Source organism: Hyperoodon ampullatus (assembly GCF_949752795.1).
Source record: "Hyperoodon ampullatus genome assembly, chromosome: 2".
NCBI lineage: Eukaryota > Metazoa > Chordata > Mammalia > Artiodactyla > Ziphiidae > Hyperoodon > Hyperoodon ampullatus.
This window is the reverse complement of record NC_136915.1, coordinates 197,694,448-197,719,824: the sequence shown is the minus strand read 5'-3', so window position 1 is coordinate 197,719,824 and position 25,377 is coordinate 197,694,448. Positions and strand designations below refer to the sequence as shown.

General features: G+C 60.9%; 2 protein-coding genes across 3 annotated transcripts in view; one reads left to right on the top strand and one right to left on the bottom strand.

Moving 5' to 3' along the window:
* LMOD1 (leiomodin 1) overlaps nt 1-15,383 on the top strand; it is a gene marked incomplete at both ends in the record, with an annotated part of 30,870 nt that extends 15,487 nt beyond the window's left edge. The window contains 2 exons of the mRNA XM_079696666.1: nt 13,337-14,770; nt 15,357-15,383. Of these exons, the coding sequence (XP_079552792.1) occupies nt 13,337-14,770; nt 15,357-15,383 (1,461 nt within the window). The remainder of the gene's footprint in view (nt 1-13,336; nt 14,771-15,356) is intronic.
* Nucleotides 15,384-19,513: 4,130 nt separating this feature from the next.
* On the bottom strand, nt 19,514-22,449 carry SHISA4 (shisa family member 4). 2 transcript variants are annotated; one of them, XM_079697352.1, is made up of 5 exons: nt 22,302-22,449; nt 21,891-22,062; nt 21,031-21,164; nt 20,168-20,335; nt 19,514-19,868 (listed from the first exon to the last, which is right to left on the bottom strand). In XM_079697352.1, exons 1-5 carry the CDS (start codon nt 22,372-22,374, stop codon nt 19,786-19,788), a joined length of 630 nt encoding a protein of 209 aa, XP_079553478.1. In that variant the 5' UTR covers nt 22,375-22,449; the 3' UTR covers nt 19,514-19,785. The 2 variants fall into 2 exon arrangements, with proteins under 2 accessions (XP_079553478.1, XP_079553479.1); XM_079697353.1 differs by having other exon boundaries at nt 19,745-19,994.
* Between the last annotated feature and the right edge of the window lie 2,928 nt (nt 22,450-25,377).

Here is a 25,377-nt window from a genome sequence, read left to right as displayed (position 1 = left end):
GGAGCGTGGAGTCTTACCCACTGCGCCACCAGGGAAGTCCCCCCTGCCCCCGCAGCTAGATCTCGACTTCTCTCGCTGCAGTGGAAGGACTAGCCCCACCTCCCAGCTGTCCTGGGGCTTTAAGACTCAGCTCAGTGCTCAGGCTGGTCCCCAGCTCTGACCCTCCCCCCACCAGCGTGTCTCAAACGGGAAGACCCAGCCTTTTCACTCTACTACAAGGGGGTCCCAGTTCCCTTGCAGCTCCTTGGCCTCGACTGCGGGAAAGGAGCTGCCTCTGGGAGTCGTGACGACCCCGCAGCACAAAAGAGGGAACTTTCCAGAACGACCTGCAGGTGCCCAAGGCCTGAGAAATGGAGGCTCGGGTGTGGCATTTTCCTGGGGTAAAATCTGCAGGAAGAGTCAGCAGCCGGGGAGGTGGCACTGAAGCCAGCAGTCCCTCATCCCCATGGTCCCGTCACGTCCAGAGGCATCGGGAGACCCCTCACGGTGGCTCGGCGCCCAGGAAGGCACACGTGGCCTGGAACGTGGGGGTCCCCAAGGCCAGCAGGGCTGTCATCCGTTCTGCCCTGTCCTGTGGGCATGGGGGTCTGGGAGGCACACCCACCAGACCTGTGGATTATCTGAGGCCCAGAGGGAGCGTGAACTTGGAAACAGCGGAGCCAGGATCCACAAAGTTCTGGTCAGACTGGGATGACGGGCTCAGTATAACAGGTGGAAAGAGCCCTCAGAGGAGGGGACCTTGTTTCATGGGACCCTGGGGGCGGGACCAGAGGGCTTTCGGCCATAGCGTCAGCTTGAAAAAAAAACAAAGGCTTGGCTTCCTCAGGAAGAACTGAGCTCTCTGTCCTTGGAACCTACGTGGTAGGGACATTATAGGTAAGGTTGAAATATTTCATTCCATCCCAGCAAGCATTTGTTACATGCAAAGCACTCGGCCAGGCCAGATGCTGGGGACAGAAATAAAGGGCCGGTCCTGCCCTCAAGCCGCTCACCATCTAGTCCCAGGACAGCACAGAGAGGGCTACAGGGCAGCCACCCAGGAGGGGCTCCCAGGCCAGGGCGTGGGCTGCATGTTGATGGACCATTCAGAGGAATTAACTATTATTAACCTTTTAGGGAAGAGAACAGTATCGTAGGTCTCTTTCTCAAAAGTTGCCATCTTTTAGAGATACATACTGATTCGTTTGTGCATGAAGCGATATACCTGGGATTTGCCCTGAAATAATGTGAGGGTGAGAGAAACACAGGTGGGCAGACAGTGATGACTGGGCTGCCAAGAGGTCATTATGCTCTAGTTTTGTGAACCGTTGAAGTTTCCCCAAATAAACAGTTAAAAAGAAGGAGGAGGGGACTTCCCTGGCGGTCCAGTGGTTAAGAATCCGCCTTCCAATGCAGGGGACGGGGGTTCCATCCCTGGTCAGGGAACTAAGATCCCACGTGCCGCAGGGCAACTAAGCCTGCGTGCCGCAACTACTGAGCCTGCACACCACAATAAAAGAGACTGTGTGACGCAACAAAGATCCTGAGTGTCGCAACTGAGACCTGATGCAGCCAAATAAATAAAAATAAATATTAAAAAATTTTTTTTAAATTAAAACAAAAATGAAGAATGAGGCAGAGGAGGAGAGGGAGAAGGGTGGGGGAAGGACGAGGACAGTCAGGCAGGCAGAGGTGGGACGGGACACTGGGCGGCATGAACAGCACCTCGAAGGCAGCCAGGCCCCGTGTCCTGCACAGAGACCGGAGTGCGGGCAGGAGGGGGCGGGGCACAGACGCGGGCAGCGGCCACGTCACAAGGGCCTGTGGGCCTGCTCAGGGGTCTGGGTCTCATCCCAAAAGCCAGGACCCACTGACCAGGTGACATTTCCGAGAGATGGCCCCGGCTGCAGGTGCAGGTGGCTTGGAGAGGGCAGTGAGGCGGGCAGGGGCCCAGCTGTGGCCCCGGCACAGCGGTGCCGAGGGTGCTGAGGTGTCAGGGAGGCAGGTGAGGGAGCAGGGGGGTGGAGCTGCCGTCCCGGGTCCGCTCCGGGGACGTGGTGTCTGCCGCCCCATCCTCCCTCCTCTTTCCCTATTCGGCCCGGCACTGGCTCCAGAATCTTCAGGACCGAAGTGTGAGGCCCCTTGTCCAGGAATTAAGCCTTTCAAGATGGTGACTTGAAGCCTGAAGCCGGGCTCGGGGCCGGGGGCAGAGCAGAGTCCAGGCCTCGTCCAGAACAGGCGGGAGGGGCTGTGGGAGAGCCAGGCCCCCTCTCACAACCAGGCAAGAGGAGGGCGTGTCCCTCCTGCCACCCCTGGGACCCCCGTGGGACCCAGGGACGTTACAATTACCTTTCAAAATACTATGTAGGGCTTCCCTGGTGGCGCAGTGGTTGAGAGTCCGCCTGCCGATGCAGGGGACACGGGTTCGGGCCCCGGTCCGGGAGGATCCCACGTGAGCCATGGCCGCTGAGCCTGCGCGTCCGGAGCCTGTGCTCCGCAACGGGAGAGGCCACAGCAGTGAGAGGCCCGTGTACCGCAAAAAAAAAAAAAAAAAAAAAAATACTATGTAAAATTGAGTTGCCACGGAAAGTTGGAATATGAACCCTAGATAACTGGGAGAGAGCAATGTCAAAATTGAAGGAACGTTGGTCTCTTCTAATAGTCATAAGTACTAAAATGGAGACAAGCTCCTTAAAAATTACTAAACTGCTCATCTCACTCCCTGGGTCCCACTGAGGTCCCAGGGGTGGCAGGAGGGACAGGAGGGAAACGCTCACATCTAAGCGGCGCTTTACAGCCTCCTCCAGACTCGCTGGCTTGCGTCTGCCTGGGACAAATTGCAGGCGCTCAGGGCAGCCCAGCCCGGCGGACAGCAGAGGGCCAAAGCGACTTGTTTGTTTCTACCGGGTGCTTTCCCAGTTTCTCCAAAAATGGGGTTTGCTACAAGCTTCCCACCCTGAGTCACCAGACCCAGCGGCCAGAGACAGGTCCCTTAGGTCCACAGAGACACTGCCGCTGAGCCTTCGGGGCAGAGAAGATCCACCACGGGACCCTTCCTTCCTCCCTGGAGGTGGCTCCTTCCAGCCTCACACGGCCCACGGGGGTCTGGCCAGGGCAGGCCCAGGGCAGCCGCGACCCACCCCTGACCTGGCGCCCCCTTCCCTGCAGGGAAATGCCGGTGGGCGCAGACAGGCCCCTCCCTTCTTTGGGTGGCTCTTGGAGCTCGTAGGAGGGGTCAAGGGCCCAGAGTCGCCCCCGTCCCCGCTGGCAGGTGTCCTTCCCCTGGGCAGCAATTCACGTCTCTTTCACACGAAGTCCTTGCCCTCGAGGACCGCAAGAAGCCACGGGGCAGAGTTTGGTGAGGTGTTCGGTGCAGGGGCTGGACCACCGAGTCTCCACGTCACCCGCTTTCCAGAAGACGCCGGCCCTCCCTCCCTCCACGCACAGGGCAAAGCGGACACAGAGGCAGCCTGGCCTCGCGCTGGACGCCAGCAGGAAGTGCGCTGTGTCCCGGGTTCACAAAGCAGCCCCCACCCCGGGAGGTAAAGATGAACTGTTTACACTGGGGTGGAAGGCGGCGCCTGAGCCCCCCTGCCCTCTGTGCGGCCCTCATATTTATCACTGTGCTGACCTCATAGTTGCTGGAATGAGACCGGGCAAGGCTCAGGCTCCGTGGCGGGTCCTGGCACAGCGCCGCTGGGCTGCGTGATGGGGAGTCACCGCCCGTCTCTGTCCCTATCCGTCCCTGCTACCTGCTGCTGACCTGAGAGGTCTTGGTTTTCTGTTTTGTTTTTCTTTTTCCTTTTTTTTGCTATGAAACTGAAATATTTAAGGACAATTTTCTTTCCTTTTCTTTTTCTGCAACAACTTTTGTTTTTTCTTATCATAAAAGTAATCCAGACGTTAGATAACTCAGACATTAGTTTGGGGGAAAAGTTAGATTGCTACCTCCTAACATACTCCAAAATAAATCCCAGCTGATTTAAAGATCTAAGCTAAGATCCCTCAAGGTTAAAAATTAGGGTAAGAATTTACCAGGAAAAAGGAGGAAGAGCTTTCCAAGCAGTGAGAACATCGTTGCAAAAGCCCAGTCTGGGTCCCTGGAAGGCGAAGGCAAAGGTGGGGCTGGCGGGAAGGAATGCAAGTCGGGGTGAGGTCTTGGGAGTCAAGGCTTACCCTGGGGGACTGGGGAGCCACCAGAAGGTTTCAGGGAAGGGAGTGAGTTGGCAGATCTGTACTCCAGAAAGGTCCTGATGCTGCGGCGGGAAGAGTGTCCTGGCAGAGAGCAGGCCAGTGAGAAGGTCTTGCAGTGACCCAGGTGAGAGGTGGCGGGGCCTGGACCAGAGGTGCATTGGTGAGGATGCAGAAGGTAGTGTGGAGGATGCGGCCTCATCTGCCTGTGGGAGATGGTGTGTGTGTATAAAGCTGTCTTTTGTACAATAGGTCGATTTCACAGCCTCCCCCTGACTCCCTTGGGGTGGGGAGCAGGGATGAGTGAGGCAGAGGGGTCCACGCCGCTCCCACATGCTGGTCCACCCCCCTCACCAGGATGGACTCGGGGACCCACCCACCAAGGTGGAGCAGGTGTGGTGGCGGGGAGAGGAGTTTGGGGGGTGCATTGGGGCTCGTACGCTGAGATGTTCATTAGACAGTTGGATACTAGGGTCCGAACCTCCATAGGGGGTTCTGGCCTGGAAGTACAGCTTCAAGAGACACCAGGACATAGAACCCAGCTGATGCCATCAGAGTGGACGAGGTGACCCAGGGAGAGTCTAAAAGAGCAAATGAAGGAGGCTTCAAGGGAAACCTTGAAAACACCCACGTTTAAGGGGCAGGCAGAGGAGGACGGCCTGGGCACTGAGAAGGAGCTGCCAGAGGGCCAGGAGGTGGCTCGAGGGGGCAGGGAAGGGCTGGTCCAGAGTGTCACATGTTTTCCAAGCAACTAAGCAAGATAAGGAATAAAAGGCCTAAATCCGATTTAGCAACAAGGTCAGCGATGATCTGGGTGAGACATTTCCATGGAATGTTGGGGGTTGAGGCAAAACTGTGTTGGATCCAGAGATGAACAGGGATTTACAAAGAACTCTTTGGGGGAGGCTGGGGTAAAAGGATAGAGACAGAGGGCACCTGGGCGGGATGGTGGGCTTGAGGCAGGATCTGGTTGTCCTGGGAGAGGTGTGAGCACTTTTACACGGCGATTGGAGGGGCCGGGCAAGGGAAGGGGTTAGGGCTCTGGGAGGCGGAGGTGCAGGGAGTGGGGCTGAGCCGGAGCCCCAGGCAGGGGAGCCCCGGACAGGAGGAGGGAGGGGAGCCACAGCGGGAGGGGGAGGATTCCCACAGTCGGTTTCTGTTTATTCCGGGACTTTAGTGGAGGAGGCTTCTGCTGAGACGGGGGGTGGGGCGGGTCAGGGGCCAGGTTTATACGGAGGAGGGCAGGAGGGGCTGTAGACTGGGCACAGGCGCTCGGTGAGGACGCCTGCCTTTACCGGGAGCTCCTGTGCGCCGCCGGGCACTGTTACAGCTTCATGCAAATTCGTTGAAGCCACTGGACAGCCCGGGAAGGACTGTGGTCCCCAAGTTCACGTGAGAGCTAAGGCTGGACCTGGGCATTCTGCCATCAGAGCTGGGGCTCAGGAGGGGGTGTGTCCAGCAGCCTTGATGGAGAGCAGCACAGACGTGCAGTGGGTGAGAGTCGGGCGGGGCTTGCACGGTGGCTGTGACCACGGCAGAGGGTTTTATAAGGATGTGATTGACACACTCGGTACAAGGAGGGCTGGGTGGTGAAGCAGTCAAGGCAGCAGGTGTAGAGAAGCCAGAGCCTGCGTTTCGCTCCAGGGATGCTGCTTCTGGGTACAGACCCAAAAGGATTGAAAGCAAGGGGACTTCCCCGACAGTCCAGCGGTTAAGACTCTGCCTTCCCATGCAGGGGACGCAGGTTCGATCCCTGTTCGGGGAACTAAGATCCCACATGCCGCGGGGCAACTAAGCCCACATCCTGCAACTAATGAGCCCGCACTCTAGAACCCGTACGTCACAATTAGAGAGAAGTCCGTGCGCCACAACAAAGAGCTCATGCGCCGCAACCAAAAATCCCGCGTGCCGCAACTAAGACCCGACACAGCCAAATAAATAAGTAAATAATAAATTAATTTAAAAGAAAAAGAAAAAAAATGCACAACCTAAAAGTTGAGGACTGGGCTTCCCTGGTGGCGCAGTGGTTGAGAGACCTCCTGCCGGTGCAGGGGACGCAGGTTCGTGCCCCGGTCTGGGAAGATCCCACATGCCGCGGAGCGGCTGGGCCCGTGAGCCATGGCCGCTGAGCCTGCGCGTCCGGAACCTGTGCTCCGCCACGGGAGAGGCCGCAACAGTGAGAGGCCCGCGTACCACAAAAAAAAAAAAAAAAATGAGCACTATTTTTTAAAATAAATAAATAATAAAGTATGTGAAAAGGATTTTTTTAAAAAAGGATTGAAAGCGGGGACTCAAGACACACCCCTGCCTAGCCATGCTCAGCAGCTGATTCACGCAGCCAAAAGGCGGAAGCAACCCAAGGGTCCATCCGAGGATGAGTGCATAGACAAGATGTGGTCTGCACACATAATGGGATGTTAGCCTTAAAAAGGAAGAAATTCTGAATTTGAGCTTTTCGAGGGTCCCTGTCCGGCAGGTGACCCCTCCATTTAGCAGGACCTCGTCTCACTCTCACTCTCACCCACGCACCTTCCTCAGCAACAAGAGGGTCCGCGGTGATCGGGGTGAGAACTGAGTAGTCAGTGGGGGGCTCCAGCCTTGTCCTGAAGGACCACGTTCCAAGTGGTGGCCCAGAGGGAAGCCACTGGGGAAGCAGCCGGAAACTAGCCCATGGGTGCCAGTCCTGGGGGTCAGGTCTTGGCCTGAATGTAACCGGTCTCTGGTTTGGAAAAGCAAACGCAGCCTCTCCCCAGCTGCTCCGTCCTTTGAGATAAAGTGGTAGAGGTGGAGAGTGAAGCCATAAAGGTGGAATAAAGTGGCTGTCAGTGGCCCCCGCCCCGAGCCTCCCACCTTGGTCCCCAGGGCCGGCTCCCTATTTACCGCCTTCCTTCAAGAGCCATCCTGGGGGGCAGGCTCTGGTGCTGGGCGGCTTGTCCTGCTGCCTCTCGGCTCCCACCTCCCTCCCCAGCTCCGGACATCCTCGAGGCTGGGGGCCTAAGCAGACTCCCCGAGGGCCTCTGGGCCCCGTCTCGGGCTTGGCCTCCTCAGGAGAGGCTGTGGGGAGCGTAGAAGTGCTCACCGCTGGCCCTGCTGGAAAGCAGAGCCTGGGCCATCTTTCCAGGGGACAAGGGGTCACCTGCGTCCTCCCCCAGCAGCCTGGGCCTCACACTGCCCCGCCGGTCTGACCCGGCTCAGCGGTCTGCCTACGCGGTTCTGGGCTGCAGGGCTGGGGCTGGGCGGGAAGGCAGGTCAGGGTCCTCAGGACTGACTTCCAAGCCTCCGTCTATTTCATTTCTGGCCCCTGTCAAGCACACAGGCCCTCTGAATTTCAGTCTCAGTGTCAAGTAATGTGGGAAAACCAACACGGGGAAGTAGACGCCCGGGGTTGCAGACGCTGAGTCCTTCAGCATCTAAATAAGAAGTGCCCCCAGGTGCACACGTCCCCACGAGCCCCGAGCAGGTGGGAGCCTTCCTCTTTTGACCTTCATTCCCACGAGGCTGTTTCCCCACCAGCCTGCCAGCCTAGACGTGAGATCCAGGGGAACCAGGGAATGCTGGCTGCCCGCCCCACCCCAGTCCCGGGCTCCTGGGGGATTCCCGCCCTGCCCTCTCTGCACCCCAGGGGCCAAGCCCGGTGCAGAGCTGTCCGTCTGTGTGTGCCAACGAGCGGGCACCCAGGGGACGAACGTCAGGTGTGCTCCATGTGCTTTACCAGGAGCTCCTGGCGGGGGTGGCACCCACTCCTCGGATGACAGGAAGGGCACTGAAGAGCCCGGGAGACCCGAGCTTGACCTCCAGCCTCTCACCTCCCCTGACACGCCGTCCGCAGAGCCAGGAAAACGTTAGCCCTGGCCCCCGGCCCACGCGCTCCCCTCCCACACTCTGCCCAGCGGCGGTGGGTTTTCCGTGTTTGTTTCCAAGATACTCTGACGGCGTGATAAAGGCTTGTAGGGACAGCGAAAGGCAGCCCGTGAGACACCAGGGAAGGTCATCGCGGGTGAGGCCCTCACCTCCACGTCCCCAAGCTTCCTCCTGCTCAGCCCGGAGCTCAGCTCGCTCTGTCTGCTTGGATGGATGGATGGATGGACGGATGGTCAGGAGTAACGGGAGGGACGGCTCAAGCCAAGCCCTCAGCGCAGCGTTCCAGTGAAACCCAGGACGGTGGGCTGTGGAGGAAACGGTTCAGACCCCAGAGCTGGAAGCCCGGCCTCCTCGGGGGTAGCTGTGCGGCCTTGGGTTTCAGTTTCGTCCTATGTGAAATGGGGACGATGACAGCCCTGCAGAGCACCGCACTGGGGCTGAGGGTTCCGGGAGGGGCGGGGGGCGTGGTGCCCTCTCCAGATGCGGCCACAGCTGGGAAATGACCGGTTTCCTCACTGGGCAGGACAGTGGGTGCCTCGCCGTCCCTGGTGTGCGGTCCCCAGGATGGGCTGGAGCCTGGGTGTCAGGGCTGGCTCCTCTTAACCTCTTGACCTTGGCCCCTGGGCCCAGGGCCCACCAGGCACACACGTCCCTGGGTGTCCTGAGCAGGCAGGAGGCTTTCTTTTGGGGGTCGAGTGGCACAGCCTCCAGCACAGCTTGTTGTGTTCGCGGGCGCGGACTGGTGCTAACCCTATCCACCCATGGGGCTCCAGCCTGGGAGCACGGAGGGCCCTGAGCCTGGGCCTGTCCTCGCCTGGCATGGCCATCGTCCCAACAGGCACTGACCACTTGCAGGCCTTGTGCTGGGAGCTGCAGAGCTGGGAGCAGCGTCCTGGGCCTCAGAGAGTGCGAGAAGCCACCATGCTGCCCTCACAGTGAGTGGTCCAGACCCCAGTCCAGCAATGGGACTTCCACTCCCAGCCCCCGTTCTCAGGGGACTAACCAGGCACCAGTTATGGGCAGGAGCTGAGTGTCTGTAGGAGCCCTGAACACCCCCAAAACGTATGTTTCCGGGAATGTTAACCAAGGGGTGTCAATGCCCTATGCCCCCTCCCCCAGCTCCAAGCCACTCTCTGGGTCTCGGTTTCCTGCCAGCTGCCTGCAAAGCCAATGAACGCCCATGCAACTATAGGCAGAATTTTCCTGAACAATCCCAGTTTCCAGACAGCCCTGGAGGGAACCGGTAGCTTTCTAGGGAATGATCAGTTGTTACAGACCTGAAGCTCAGTCCAATGAGCTGGCCTAAGCCTCAGTAGAGGCTCCTGCCCACGAACCACCAAGGGAAACGGGCACCGCCGTCCCTCCCAGGACTGCCAGCCCCAGGAATACCGCGTCCCCTGAAAGGCAACGGACTCTGCTGAAACTTCTCGTTGGGAGAATCTAGACTCTTTCTTCTTGGTGGAAAACAGGGAGAGAGCTGGCCCTCCGTGCAGCAGGAGGCTGGAGGGAGTGAGCTCTCCGGGCCCCCGTGAACCCTGGCCCTGCCGCTGTGCTGCCCTCACGCCCGCCAGCCCTGTAAGGGAGCTGCCCTCCCAGGGAAACTTCGGGCGCCCCCAGCCCATGGCTGGCTCCTCCCTGCCCTCCCTTGTGGACAGACGGCCCTGACAGCTGCACTGCCTGACATCAGAGGTCACCAGGTGCCTGGAGAGAGTGGGGGCCAGGGCCCCAGCCCTCGGCCGGCCGGCTTCAGGGGAGAAGCAGGGGGGTGCGAGCTGGGCTGTGAGACACGGAGGGGCTGGTGGGACGTGCAGGTGCAGGACAGGAAGGAGAGGTGTTTGGGGGCGCTCTGAGCACGGGAGAGCAGGACATGCCCCCTGATGCTTTCCCAGGAAATGGAACCTTGACCAGGGAGGAACAAGCAGCAGCCCCAGCCAAGGCCAAGGGGAAATGCCGTCTCCTAAGGGGCTCGGCTCCACACCCTTGAGGCTGTCAGCGCCCCCAGAACTTCAGTGAAGTCTGGGGAGAGAGTTCTGGCAGCCGTGTCCCTGCCCGCAGCCCGGATGCTCCAGACGCAGACCTTCAGGGGCCTCGCCACGCAGCCCTGGGGACACAGAACCCTCTGGGTGGGCATCACCCTGCTCTTGCTGTGGGGAAGGAGCCAATGCACCTGAACTCAAGGCCGCAGCCACCCTGCCCCCTTCGCTCCGCCCCCTCCTAGGCTCGAGGGTCTGTTCTGCACTCCCCCCCCTTTTGAGGCGTTTCCCAGGCTCCACCTGCCCTCTGGGGGCCTGCGACCCCTTTTTGCAGATGCCTCGGGCCAGGATCACTCTTCCTCAGGTGATGGGTCACAGGAAGGACAGAGAGGACCTAGGTGGCAGTCAGTGTGAGCTCGCAGGGCAGTGGTGGGCCGGGGGCTCAGTGCAGCACACCAGGCGGGGAGGGGGTCCTCATTTTTAGGGACTTCCTGACAGGCACGCACTTCCTTCCCTCTCCTGCTTTGGCAGCAGAAGTGGGAAGTGCTCTCCCCTGTCCAATCAGACGAGACTTCCTGGGGAAGTAGTGCAAGGCCCAAGGTGGGGAAAGACACTGCATCCTGCCGTCCACACCCGCCAAAGACGCGTCACCTGGATCCTGACCGTGTGAAGGCACACAGCAAAGTCATGAGGCCAAATGGCCTGGAGGGGCCGGGGGCCGGGAGCTGCTGCTTTCCCTGACCCTGACCCCGGACTCACGGCAGGTCCCTGCCACGTGTCGCAGGTCCTGAGAGATTGTCCGAGGTCATCCTTTCCACTCCCCTGCATCCACGAGGAAGTCCCAGACCACGCCTCTGTCTTCCCCTGACCTGAAAGCTTTTCCCAAAGGAAGAAAATAAATCTGCTTAGTCTCATCCAGAGGCCTGCAGACCGTTGCTCCATGGAGGTCCCTAGTTCAACTCAACCTAAACCCTCTTCGTCGAGGGGCCTAGAGACAGGAGCACAGAGTCACCCCCAGAGGTCACCAGGATGCAGCCCCAGTTCCAGCAGCAGAAGTCAGCCTGGTGTCCGCGTCACACAAGCAAGGAGTCAGCGTGCTCTGGGCCGAGGAACTTGGCTCCACGGAAGCCCGGCCCCGGGACGACGCTGGGCTGCTTTTCCTTTTAAGGCAACGTCTGAGCTCTCGGCCCCAGCCCCACTCATTCCTGGCTATTTGGAGGCAACGATGATTACTCAGCGCCACCCCGCACCCCCCCACCCCCGGCCTGTTTTTCATTAGGTTCTTTTTAAAGGGCTGGCGCCCCCCCTGTAGAGCAGACACGTGGCCGATCCCGGCCCACTAGGAGCCGGTGCGGGGAGCGCGTGAGGTCCGGGGAGAATCCCGGTGAAGACAACGCGGGGGCAGAGAGAGGGCTAGGATGTTGGAAAACAGTCCTGAGAGGCTGGGTGCGGGTGTGCAGGTTCTGCGGGCAGCAGGGGGTGGTGCCTTTGCCCATTCCCCCCACAGCCCCACGGGGGCGCTAGTGAGACAGGTCTGAAGTCGGGTTCTGGCGAATGCTGGCTGAAGCTGGCTAAGTTATCATCCCTCTGGATCCCCAGTTTCCCTCCAAGCGAGGCCTGCGAGCGGCATGGGAACTCTGCAGAGGGCAGCGGGACCGTGTGCCATGGGCACGGCCGGGGGCCTGACCTCCGTCTGGGGGGTGGGCCATGGCCCCAGCTCACCCACAGCTCCTTGAGGGGCCGGCATCTGTGATGGAACCACTCTGAACCCGGGGGGACAGGGAGGGGTAGAGCGGCTCCCTGGCCAGACAGTGGGTGGGCTCTTCCAAACGTCCTAAAAGGGCTGAGCCTCCGGGCCCCTCACTGGCCTCGTACCTGCAGGTTCCTCTCTCCCTTTCAAACCAAGGCACGGTCACCACCCCTCCTGGCCCAGCCCTGGAAGGTGCTCTGAAGGGTCACCCCAGTGCTGGGAGCCGGAGTGAGTGGGAGGGGGCTCTGTGCCCCACGAGCCCCGACCTGGGCCTGCGAGGCAGGAGGAGGGAAGTGGTGCCTTGCAAGGCCCTGGCTCACCAGGCCCCGGGCCCGGTGGCTGCCTGATGGGATTCTGGCAGCGGAGCTAAATGAACCCTGGGGCCAGTCCCCGAGGGCATGTGTTTGTGGTCCAGGTGCACACTGTTTCCATAGGGCCAACCGGCACCCCGCTCCCTCCGCGACACACGTGAGGAAGGGCCACGTAGGCCGAGTGGGCTGCTGTCCCCAGAGCCACCTGGCTCCTGAGAGTCAGAACACCTCCCACCACTCGGGCCACAGCCTCCTCCTCTGAAGAACCTTCAGAAGGACAGCGGGGCTGTCCCTGTCCAACCCAATCACAGTTGGACAGGGTTACATCTCACATCTCATCTTAGGCAGTTCAGCTGCTCCCGTGGCTCTCAGAATAAGAGGCAGGCTTCACGCCCCAGCCTCTAGCTCAACGCAGCGTCCTCGCCACCGCCCCGCCGCCGCAGCACGGGCCCAGCTCTCCCGAGGTCAGCTGACCTGGCGGGTCCCGGGCTCCTCACAGAGAGGCCTGGGCCTTAGCAAAGTGCTTACTAAAAAATAAGGGAAATAATGTGGACTTTTCAAAAAGCCACATATATTTGATGCAAAGGTATGTCCTTTATTCTGTTATGTCTACTTTCCCTCTTTATTGTTGTCTCCTTCTTATTTCAATAAGATGAGGATGGTAGACAGAATTTACAAATACTCCTAAGTGATAAAATAAAACATAAGCAGTCCTTTGTTGGTCCCTCCAACCTTTTTTTCCTCTGAAAAGCTCTCGGCTGTAAAAACCCCAGGATCTGAGAATCACTAACCTACTCCTGGAGGCTAGGGCGAGGCCCTGAGGCTCCCGCCCGGATCCCAGGAGCCCAGAGATCAGGACAAGTAATGTTTTAACGAATACTGTAAAAAATCAAATTTAACACAAAGAAAGCAATATGGACAAAAATCTAAAATTTTAAACAAAGACACGACCAGTTCTAGGGATGTTCCAGCAAGGCTCAGCAGGGTCCACCTTCCCATTCACCCACGACAGAGGAGGGCACTTCAGGCTCTGAGATCCTCTGGGGAGGAAGGGCCACAGCCGCCCAGGAATTCCCTTTGGGGCCTCACGACCCTGACGTTCTGTGAGTCCGACGTCAGCTCGGTCTCTGCACGTGACCCCAGGCCCCCGCACGGCGTCCTCAACGGAGGCTCCAGGCGGCTACATAAGTGACCCCCACGCTGTCCCCAGGCTCATTCCTCTGCCTCCGAGGCCAGCTCTTCATGTTTATTTTTCTTTCCTGAATTCTTAGGAGGGCAAGCAAGTGGAGACCAAGACAGATGCCAAGAAGGGAGAGGAAAGGGGCAGAGATGCCAGCAAAAAGCCCCTGGGCCCCAGACGGGATTCAGACCTGGGGAAGGAGCCAAAGAGGGGCGGTTTGAAGAAAAGCTTCTCAAGAGACAAGGACGAAGCTGAATGCAAAGGCGCAGAGAGGCCCAAGGAGGAGAAGCTCATCAGGGGCCTCGAGAAGGGCCGGGTCAGGGCCGCGGTGGACAAGAAGGAGGCCGGGAAGGAGGGGCGGGCGCAGGAGGGGACGGCAGCCCCCAGGAGGGACGAGGAGAAGCAGGGCAGTGCGAGCGGAGACAAGGGGAGGAAGGGAGAGAGGAAGGAAGCAAGCCAGAGAGACGAGGCCGAGGAGGTGACGCGGCACAGGAAGGACGCGGACGCCCGGACGGAGGGCCAGGAGGTGGAGAGAGGGAGCAGGGACGGGGGCGCCAGGCCGGAGGACGAGAAGGCCAGAAAGGGGGAGCCCCGCCGTGCAGCGGCCCCCCGCGAAGAGAGCAAGAGTCCGGCGCCAGAGAGAGCAGCCCCTGGAGTCCCCGCCGAGCCCGCCCAGGCTGAGGAGGAGGCGGCCCCCAGCGTCTTTGACGAGCCCCTGGAGAGGGTGAAGAGCAACGACCCGGAGGTGACCGAGGTCAACGTGAACAACTCCGACTGCATCACCACCGAGATCCTGGTGCGCTTCGCCGAGGCGCTGGAGTTCAACACGGCCGTCAAGGTGTTCGCCTTGGCCAACACGCGGGCGGACGACCACGTGGCGTTTGCCATCGCCATCATGCTCAAGGCCAACAAGACCATCACCAGCCTGAACCTGGACTCCAACCACATCACCGGCAAGGGCATCCTGGCCATCTTCCGGGCCCTCCTGCAGAACAGCTCGCTGACCGAGCTCCGCTTCCACAACCAGCGCCACATCTGTGGCGGCAAGACCGAGATGGAGATGGCCAAGCTGCTCAAGGAGAACACCACGCTGCTCAAGCTGGGCTACCACTTCGAGCTGGCCGGGCCCCGCATGACCGTCACCAACCTGCTCAGCCGCAACATGGACCGGCAGCGGCAGAAGCGGCTGCAGGAGCGCCAGCAGGCGCGGGAGGCCCGCGGGGCGGAGGCGCTGCTGGAGGGGCCCCGCGCCGGGGCCCCCGCCCGGGTCTCCCCCAGACCCTCGCCGCAGCCGTCCCCCAGGGCCGCCCCCAAGAACTCCCCGGGAAGAGGGGGCGCCCCGGCCGCGCCCCCCCCACCGCCGCCGCCCCTGGCCCCCCCACTCCTCATGGAGAACCTGAAGAACTCGCTCTCGCCGGCCACCCAGCGGAAGATGGGCGACAAGGTCCTCCCCGCCCAGGAGAAGAACTCCCGGGACCAGCTGCTGGCCGCCATCCGCTCTAGCAACCTCAAGCAGCTCAAGAAGGTGAGTGGGCGCGCTCAGCCGCAGCGCAGCGCGGGGCTGGGAGGGGCCTGGCTCATCCCACCGCACTCTGCCCCAGGCTGGCCGCCCCGCCTCGCCCACGAGGGAGCCTGGCCTTCCCCTGGGGGCTCCCTTTGGCCCCTCACCCTGCAGTGAAACCCGTTTCTCCCAGAAATGGAGAAGCAGCTTCAGACCCTTCCTCCCTCCGCCCATTCCCCAAACCCAAATGGTCTTTGTTTTCCTAATTCCCTCTCAGGACCAGCCAAGTCCTACAGGTCAGTTTATTCCAAAGGTCTTTGGGAAGCACTCCGTCCCTGGAGACCTTGCTTCTCAAGGCTCGGCCTCCCTGGGCGGTGGAGTCTCGGTCCTCTGCCCGGCTGACCCCAGCCCTACACGGTCACTCCTGAGACACCGCACAGCCTCGACTGTAATTCCAGGGCCATTCGACGGCCTCGGGTTTTCACAGAAAAGGGGAAGGGCCCCCTCTGTCCACACGTCAGCTCTTCCTGAGCCCAGCAGGAAAGGAGAGGGATTCCAGAGGCCCCCGCTGGGTTCCCTCCTCTAAACCGGCTCTGCTCTGCCCGGACAGGTGGAGGTGCCCAAGCTGCTGCAGTAGGACCGGGCTGCAGGCGCCATCCGCGACGCCACGCCTGCCCAGGCCCCGCTTCCCAGGGCCGCACAGACCCCGCCCGCCACGCCGGCTGACCTGCTCTGGACGTCCCTGCCCTGCCGTGGGAGAGCTGGAGGCCTGGGCCAGCTCCGGGAAGGATGCCTTCTCTCCTTGCTTTCCTTTTCTTGTCTCTGAGGCTCTCCACAAATGTCTCACACCTGGAGTTGAGGTTTCTGGACAAGAAGAGTCCTTTCGGCACGTGACGGAGAAGACGGCACGCCTGGGGCCCATGCGGCTGGCAAGCTGCCAAAGTCCTAGGATCCAGGAACGCTGTCCCCCAGGGACCACGTGACCCGCCCGGGCCCCACTGCCCCGCTAGGGCCAGGATTCAGGCCTCTGAGGAGCCCTTGGGGCAAGGCCGCTGGGCTGCTGGCTCTCTGTGTGGGGCAAGCCTGGAACACTGGAGGGCCAAGGGCCCAGGGAAGAGGGAGGAGGGGCTGAGGACACCCCCAAGCCCCTCCCAGCTAATCAGAGCACATGGCAGGGGCAGCGAGCCTGGGGGGGGAGTGGGCTCCAGACAGGAGGAGAGGACACACAGCAGCTGGACCTGAAGGTTTGATGCCAAAGCAGACATTTCCTCACACCCACCTGCTGCTGTATAAATAGCTGTGTATCTGTTTTTCCATAAGATTTTGATAATATATACGAGCCTTTAGCTGTGCCTGGCTGTGCTCACCTCTGTGCTGTCCCGAGGGTCCCGATGCTCACCTGGGCTCCCGGGAGGGCTCCAGGAGCTCAGGTTCCCTGCCATGCCCCCCCCCCCCCAGGTTGCCACACACAAGCTCCCATCCGCAGAAAGCAGAGTGTGGGGGAAAGACTCAGACAGAGGGGAGGGCTCCCGCTGGCCCGGCTGCCCAGGCCCTGGGGTCGTTGGGCAGAGCCGCGTCGGGGTGGCAGGCAGAGCGCAGCGCAGGGCGCTGGGATGACTATATTAGGCGTGTCCTGGATGCTCCTCCGCGACGCCTCCTAACCGCACGCTCCAGCATCTCCTCCCAGCAGCCCCAGGCCACTGGGGAGCAGTGCCCGCACCGCTGTGCCCCCTCTGCCCCACGCCCTCCATCCCCGATATAGCAAAAGCATCTCTCTGGTTTGATCCGCTAAAGGAGCTGCACCCCTGTCGCTGTGGAACTGCCACCTGGGTGTGGGTTCAGCTTCCCGTCTTCAGGGCGGAGGTGGGGCGTCCCTGCGCCGAAGCGGGACCCCTGAGCTAGGTCTGGCCAGAAACAGAGCGCAGCCTGGTCCCGGAAGCAGAGAGCTCAGATCCCAGGGCGCACCCTGCCCCTCCCCCCACCCACGCGCCTGTCCCCCAGAAACCCAACCAAGGCCGGGCCGGAGGGGGACATACTGCCGCCCCCAAGCTAAGCGCAGCAAGTCTGCGGGCCGAGGCTGCAGCTCTGTGAGCCGGACCGACGTCACCTCCGCGTCGCAGACAAAGCCTGGCCCAGAGTGTGACACGGGCCGCCACCACTCAACTCATCAGGAGCCCGAGCTCCGCCCCCGAGCTGCTCCTGGTGACGCCCCCTCCGGCACCGACAAGGGCAGGTGAAGGGGCTCAGGTGGCCTGAGCGACCCCGCCCGCCGGGGTCCAGATCCTAGAGCTCCAGCTGGACCTGTCGCTTTAGGACGTGACACACTTAACTCAAGATGAGCCGACAGAAAACCACCTTCTGCTGTTCCTGGGCCACCAGGGGCACCGCCCTCCCCCTCCCCCTCCCCCCTCTCCGCTCCGCTGTGGCCTCCGCAGGCCGATGACGTCATCCCCTCCGAGCCTGGGGTGGGGGCGCAGCGCCACCTGGCGGACACCTCGGCCCCGGGCCTTCTGCCGCTCAGCATTCCGAGCCCGGAGGGTGGGCAGCTGGACCTGGCGCGGCCCAACTGCGGGGAGGCCTGGGGGCGGGGCGGGGGCGATCGGGAGCGTCCTCGGGGCGCGGGCGCTCTGGGATCAGCTGAATTGAGGGGAGGGGTTGCCAGGCGGGGCAAACGACCTGACAGCTGATGGATCCGGATTCAAACCCAGGCTTCCTGCCGACTTGGGCCAGGAGGCTCCCCCAGGGCCCTCCGGCCGCCGCACTCTCTCCCCGACCCCGTCCAGGGGTCCATCTGAGACTCTGGCCCCAGGCCCCGCCCGCAGGAAAAGTGCCCCCCCTCCCCCATCCCCTCCCCGTCCCCTCGCCGGGCCTGGGGGTTGTGTGTACAAGCTGGGGCCCAGGCCCTGGAGGCACCGGGCCTGCCGGGCTATTGGGCCCACTTCCTGTCGTAGGAGGCCCAGGCCGGGCGTCGGGACCAAGGCCACTCGGGTGGCTTCTGTAAGAAGTGTAAGATCCGAACGCGGGTCACCCACCAAGATCACCCAGCCTGGATAGGCATGTGCCAGCTGCCTGCTGGGGAGGGGGACAGGCTGCTGGCCTGGGGGGGTCCCCCTCAGCCGCCTTGCCCGTGCTCTACCTGCCCTACCTGGCCGCGCACCTTCCCCCCACCCCTCGGCCCCCTTCTGCAGGCCTCACCCCCTCCTTTATCCCACCCGCCCTCCAGCTTTCCCCTTGACCCACCAGCACTCCCCTTTCCTGATGACCTCTGGCTCCTGGCCTGAGTGTATTCCAAGTTCTCCCTGTCTGCCTGCGCTGGGCTCAGCATGTCAACACCACAGCATCCCCGGCTGCGCCCACAGTGCAGGCCCGGCGGGCTTCGTGTAAGACGCCACCCTTCCCCATCTCGGCTTCCCAGACCTCCCCTCAGGGTCCCCGCCGGTCCCTCCCAGACGTGTGGAAGCTGCCCTCTGTCACCGTCTCCCCTTTTCTGAGAATTCTCTTATTTTCAGAGCTCTGCAGAGTTAATTGACTGGAAGTGTTGGGGGCAGTGTCGCGGGAGGCAGCTCTGATTGGGATAAACTTGACTCCCCTCCCAGACTACAGAGCAATTTTTAATTGGCCCCAGGCTGTTGACATAAGTATAATTAGTTCTGACCGGCACAGCCTTGCGTTCATTTACACGTCATTTCTTAGGGAAACTCAGAAATTTTATCTTGCAAACCTCCTCCACCTCCCAGCTTCAGGAGAGAGAGAGATGGGGACAGCCCGAACCCTGGAGTGACCTGGTGAGTTCCTCTCCCAGCGTCTGCGGCCGGAAGCCAGGACACTCGCGGCCCCTGGCGCCTCTCGGCCCCATCCTCAAGGAAAAGGTGGACTTGCAGCTGTAGTCCCAGCTCTGGCCCCAGCAGCCCTAGCTTCCCCTCCATCTGGGTCAGGTCCAGGGACAGAGGTCTGACCCTGGCCCCAAGGCAGCTGGCCCAGGAGCTCCCCGCCTGGACTGTGTGATGAGAGCCTCCAGTGGGCCCCGGGCACGGTTAGCACAATGGCCATCCAGACGAGGCTGCCAGGGCCCAGAGGCCTGAGGAAACCGAAGGGCAAGCAGGTTGCAGTGGGGCTGGAGGACCGCGGATGGAGGGGAGGGGGCTGAGCTGAGGGGCTTGGTAAGGGGGAGATGGCGGATTAGGTGGCTTTCCAAGCTGAGTTGGCACTTTTCCCACTTGTATTAAAAACTGGCCCACGTCCTCGGCAGGCGAGGTCAGGGGGGCGGGGGAGGGGACCTGCCTGGCCCAGTAGAGACACAGAATTGGGCCTGGGGGCCTCGTGCCTTGGGCTCCCCTGTGCTCCAAGGCAGCTGACAGCACCTGCCCAGGCTGGCTCCTCTGATGGGGAAGGGCAGACCTGACCAAGCTTCCTGTACACGGTTCACCCTCAGGACAGTCCTGAGGCAACATCTGCATTCTACAGATGAGGAAGCTGAGACCTGGCAACCTTGGGAGACATGGACACACCCAGGTCCGACGGGGGAGGGGCCCGACCGAATGGGGGCAGGGGCCCCTGGGCGGCTCACGGGGAATGTGTAACCAACGAGCCCCCTCTTCCCTGCAGTGGCAAGATCCGCCTCCCCGGCTCTGGGAACCAGCCCGAGGAGCCCTCAGCCTGGGGGCTTCTGCCTGCGCTCCAGCCCTGGCACCCGCCCCCCCTGCTTCAGGGCTGTGGGGCTGCCGGCAGAGCCAGGAAGTTGTGCGTGGCCCAATGACACAACCCACATGACATGTCATTACAGCTTTAATCCAGCAGCCGGGGCACGGCCCGTGGGGGCGCCAGGAGGAGGGCTTCGGCCCACGGCCGGTGGAGCCCCCTCAGCCCACGGTGGGCAAACAGGAGCGGCCCAGCCTTCCCGGCTGGGGTCCTGGGAGAAGGACTAAAAGAAAGCAGGGGCTGTGACCCAGGCTTTCCTGTCCTTCCCCCGCCCCGGATAAAAATAGTCCACGCGTCCCAGGCCCTCCCCACCCACCCCTCATTCACGGCCAAGTTCCAGCTCAGCTCCTGTTGCTCTCCCTGGGGCGCTGCTCCCAGAAGGTCTCAGGGCGTGGCTTGGTCTGGGCCTGGCGAGAAGAGGACCCTGCCCCCACCCGGGCCGGATGGAGGTTCAGGAGGGGGCATCCCTGAGGGACGGCAGAGGCAGAGACGCAGCTGGCTGCTCAGGCTCCCGGGTAGGAGGGCTGGGGTGGCATATATGGGGGAGGAGCTGCAAGCCAAGGAGACAGGATGAGGGTCACGGCGGCACGGGAGGGCGCAAAGGAACCCCTGACCGCAGGGCCACGCAGGACCCACGGGGCCAAGGCAGCCTGGAGGTCTGGGAGAAGGACTCCGGTTGTGAGGGGGCGGGGGTGGGCAGGTGGGAGCAAAGGGCTCACTTACCTGCAGGGTTGTAGACAGGGGGCCCCGCCGGGTAGAGTGGATACTGGGGTGCAGGACCACTAGGTGGGTACATGAAGCCAGGCTGTGGGGCTGCAGGGCCTGCTTTGGGGTCCTGGGGGTACGGGTACACCGGCTGCACTGGGATGCCTGTCATTGGGATCTCCTGGCCTAGTTGGGGGACAAGGACCAGCATTCAGGGCCCTGCCTCCATGGGAAGCCACCTCCTCCGGCCCGGGAGGCCCTGCTGCCTCTGCTCCCAGACCCTGCTCGGCCGAGTCCAGCAGAAAGCCTGCGGGTGGCCCTGGCTGGTCAGTCTGGGTTCAGCAGTTTGCTCCCTCAGGGGGTTTCAGAGACCTCCTGGGCCAGAGAGCGCAGCCTGGGGAACGTCTTACCTGGGCAAGGAGATGGCCGCTGTGGGGCTGGAATCTTGCAGCCTAGCAGAGCTGCCCCCAACGGGGGTCCCCCCACACTGATCCCCTGCCCGGGAGTCACCGTTCCCACGCCCACCAGTCTGGGCTTATGTGCAGTTACACGCCAAGTCAGGCACACGTCCTTCGAGCACGGAGCGCACCGATGATGCTCACACTCCAGGCCCCACCCCAAGAGCTTCCTAAAAGCCAAGAGCATGCACAAACCCAGGGCATACACACTGATGCCGGCAAACGGCGCAGGCGCATTCGTGTATACCAGTCCAGCATTCACATATGCCCCTGCACGCTCCTGCTTCTGGGGTTACACGCTGGCAGGTGTGTGTCTGGAAGCCCACGCTGCTGCAGAACCCCACCCCCTTGACCTCTGGTACCCACCGTGGGTCTCAGCCTGGCCCGGCTCAGGCTCCCCTGGCCCGTCCCACACGGACGCACCTTCAAACGGGCTCTGCAGCTGCTGGCGCCGGCGGTACAGGTAGCAGCAGGAACAGAGGAAGCAGCAGATGGTGGTGGCGACCACGGCCACGAAGAGAATCACGGCGGAGGCGATGCCCGCTATGGTCTTGGGACTTAGACAAAGAACAGGTCCCCTCACCTTCCAACCTCACCACGCCGACAGTAACACTGGGCTCGGACCCCTGGCCAGCAGGGGGCCACCACAAACCGAGATGTGGGTCTCCTGGTGGGGCTGTGCCCGACCGGTGTGGGTAGATCTTAGGGGGCCACTCTTCCCGGAAGGCCAGGCGGCCTGCTGGTCAGAGAGCGGCCGGCGGGAATGTGGAGTGTGTGCCCCCGTCCATGACTTAACTGGTTAGACTCCAGCACGGGAGCCCTGAAAGCCCCCTGGGAAATGATCCAGAGCTGTTTTCTCAGATCCCACTTTAATCACAGCCTCCCTATACCTGTTCTATATGTCAGCGTCCCCTCCAATAAGAAGTTTGAAAACCACTCATTGTGTCCCCCCTTTTTCATGGAGAGGAAACAGTGACCCACCCGGGACATGTCCTCCCCAAGATCATGCAGCTGGTGAGCAGAAGACCTGGGAATCAGACCCCCGTCTCCCACCTTCCGGCCAGAGCTCCACTGCGCCCAGAGCTCCACTGCGCCCGGGTGCGCAGGCCCGGAGCGAGGGGAGGGCTCAGCCCAGCCAGCGGTGACCACATGACGGTAACTAGCCGGCCGCTCCTGGAACTCCCCAGCCCCGGCGCTACAGCCCCGCTTCGTGCCCAAGCCGGAGCCCTGGGTATGGGCTAAGAATGTGGAGGCGGACAAGGAGGGGAGGGGCCGGAGCCCACCTGAAGGCCAGGCAGTGTTTCTGCTGCCTCTCGGTGATGAGCAAGGTCAGGTCCCGGCAGCAGTACCGCTGGTAGCAGGTCCCGCAGCAGAAGGTGAAGAACTCGCAGTTGAAGCCCGGATGCCAGGAGCCATTCCGGTCCAGGTACCACAGGCAGTCCTCGCCGGCCAGCGCTGCGGGCACGGACGGGGGTACCCAGTGGCCGCCCAGCCCCACTCCCACTCCCCGGAGCTCCACCCTGGTCCCTGCGCCCAGAGGCCTCTGCCCGGAGCGGCCCCTGGGGTCGGCCCCACGCCCGGCACCCGCCGCCCTCCCCTCCCGCGGACCCCGCAACGCCGGGGCGCGGGCTCCCCCAGGGTCTCCGGGACCGCGCGCAGAGACCTCCCCCGCGCCCCCGGCCCCCGGCCCTTACCCAGGGGCGCCCCCAGCACCAGGAGCGCGAGCGCGGCGAGCGGCGCGGCCCCGCGGAGCCCGGCGGGCGGCATGGCGGGGCGCGGGGAGCGGCGCGGGGCGCGCAGGACGACGCCGGCCGCCCAGCTCCGCGGGGCCAGCGCGCCCGCCGGCTCCTCTCCGCCTACTCTGGGCGGGGCTCGGCCGGTCGGCGCTGACCCTGCCCCCGCGCCCCGCCCGTCCGGGCTCCGCCCAGGACACGCCCCGGGCACGCCCCGAGCGGGCTCCTCCTTCCAAGTCCCCCCGGGACCAGTGGCTGCTGGGTGCTGCGGCCGGCCGGGCCCGCCCCCTGCCTCGGTCCAATCGGCGTCCCGGCCCCCAGAAGCCCGGATCCTGGTGCCACCTCCGAGTGCTCAGGCGCAGCGGCCAACTCTGACCTTCCCTGTGCGGGACCTCCTCTGCCCCAGTGTCCAGCCCGGGACATCCTGCGGCGGCGGGAGGAGACCGAGGAGGCGGGGGTCACTCCGCCCCCACCTCAGAACACAGGCGCCCATTGAGAGGCAGCTCAGAGCAGCTTTGTCCCCGCCGGGCCCACAGGCCTGGACCCTGCCAGCTGCGCTGGCTCCCTGAGTGGCCCCTTCCCCCTCCGAGTGGACAGCCCTGGCATGCGCCAGCCTGTGGCCTCACCAGTCCGGATGGCAGGCAGCTGGGGCCACCTGGGGACCATCCAGTCCGACACCCTTGACAGTGAAAACCCCTTTCTTCACAAAGCAGCCCCGCTGAGATACTGCAGTAGCCAGAGGGCATAGGGAGGCCCTGCCCCCCACTCCCATAGTGGGTCATCAATCTCCTTGCAAATTTGTACTGAGTATTGCTAGCTGTGCCCCTGCTCCAGGGGCTCCCTGACCAGGAACATGCAGGGGACCAAGCTGTGGAGAAAATCCAAAGCTTCTCTTAGCCCCTCTGTGTGCATCCTTCAGGGCACTCAGACAGGCCCCTCATTTGGGGCTCCCCGGAATCCCACGAGCGAAACTAAGCTCACTGGTTGTATCAGTCCGTTTTACAGACAGAGATTTCTAGGACTCAAGGGTGTTAAAGGGATTGTTCAAGGTAATAGAGCCAGTAAGTGGCAGAGGCATTCTAAATCCAGCTGGCTTTGCCTACTGAGTGGGAGAAGGTATTTGCAAATGATATATCCGATAAGGGTCAAAATCCAAAATATACAAAGAGCTCATACAACTCAACATAAAAAAAATAGATTAAAAAAAAATGGGCAGAGGACCTGAATAGACATTTTTCCAAAGAAGACATACAGATGGCCAACAGGCACATGAAAAGATGCTCAACATCATTAATCATCAGAGAAATACAATTCAAAACCACAGTGAGATGTCACCTCATACCTGTCAGAATGACTGTCATCAAAAATACAACAAATAACAAATTTGTTGGTGAGGATGCGGAGAAAAGGGAACAGTTGTACACTGTTGGTGGGAATGAAAATTGGTGCGGCCACTGTGGAAAACAGTATGGAGATTCCAAAAAATAAAAAATAGAACTACCATACGATTCAGCAATTCCATTCCTGGGTATTTACCTGAAGAAAATGAAAACACTAATTTGAAAAGATTTATGCATCCTCATGCTCATTGCAGCATTATTCACAACAGCCAAGATATGGAAGCAACCTAAGTGTCCATCGACAGATGAATGGATAAAGAAGATGTGGTGTATTCTTACAATGGAATACTCCTCAGCCATAAAAAAGAATGGAATTTTGCCATTTACAACAACATGGCTGGACCTGGAGGGTATTATCCTAAGTTAAATAAGTCAGACAGAGAAAGACAAATACTGTATGATATCCCATATGTGGAATCTAAAAAAACAAAACAAATGAACAAACATAAAACAAAAACAGAGTTATAGATACAGAGAACAAACAGGTGGTTGCCAGAAGGGAGGGTGCTTGGGGAGAGGAAAGAAATAGGTGAGGGAGATTAGGAGGCACAAACTTCCAGTTACAGAATAAATGAATCACGGGGATGAGGAATATGGTGTGAGAAATATAGTCAATAGCTATGTAATATCTTGGTATGGTAACAGATGTAACTAGACTTATCATGGTGATCATTTTGGAACGTATAGAAATACTGAATCAGGACTTCCCTGGTGGCGCAGTGGTTAAGAATCCACTTGCCAATGCAGGGGACACGGGTTCGAGCCCTGCTCCGGGAAGATCCCACGTGCCGCAGAGCAACTAAGCCCATGCACCACAACTACTGAGCCTGCATGCTGCAACTACTGAAGCCCTCGTGCCTAGAGCCCGTGCTCTGCCACGAGAGGCCACCTCAATGAGAAGTCCGCACACGGCAACGAAGAGTAGCCCCTGCTCGCCACAACTAGAGAAAGCCCGTGCACAGCAACGAAGACCCAATGCAGCCAAAAATAATTAACTTAAAAATAATGCTTAAAAAAAAAGAAATATTGAATCACTATGTTGTGAACAGGAACTAACATAGTGAGTGTTGTAGGTCAATTACAGACAACCAAACAAACTCATAGAAAAAAGAGATCAGATCTGTGGTCACCAGAGGAGGGGGGAGTTGGATGAAGGCAGTCAAAGGGTACAAACGCCCAGCTGTAAGATGATAAGCACTAGGGCTGTAATGTACAGCATGATCAATATAACGAACACGGCTGTAAGTTATATAAGAAAGTTGTCGAGAGGCTAAAGTCTGAGTTCTCATCACAAGGGTCCATCAGTCCAGCAATCCAGGTGGCTCCCATGCCCAACAGCAGACAGCGAGTCTCTCCAGTGTCCCAGGCGTGGAAGACCCAACAGAATCTAAACAGGTTAGGGAAGGGCGGCCAAAGAAGGCGCTGCCCTGTCCTGGGCCCCTGTGGGCACTGGCACCCCACCAGGAGAGTGGAAGTGAGGACCAGGAAGCGGCTGGTAGTCTGATGGGGGCGGGGTGGGGGGCAGCGTACATCTGTCCTGACGCAGAAGCCGTGAAAAATGCCACAAAGACGGATGTATGGAGAGAGTTCCCAGGTCCCCACGCCTGACGGTGTGTCCATTCCCAGACCACAGGCTC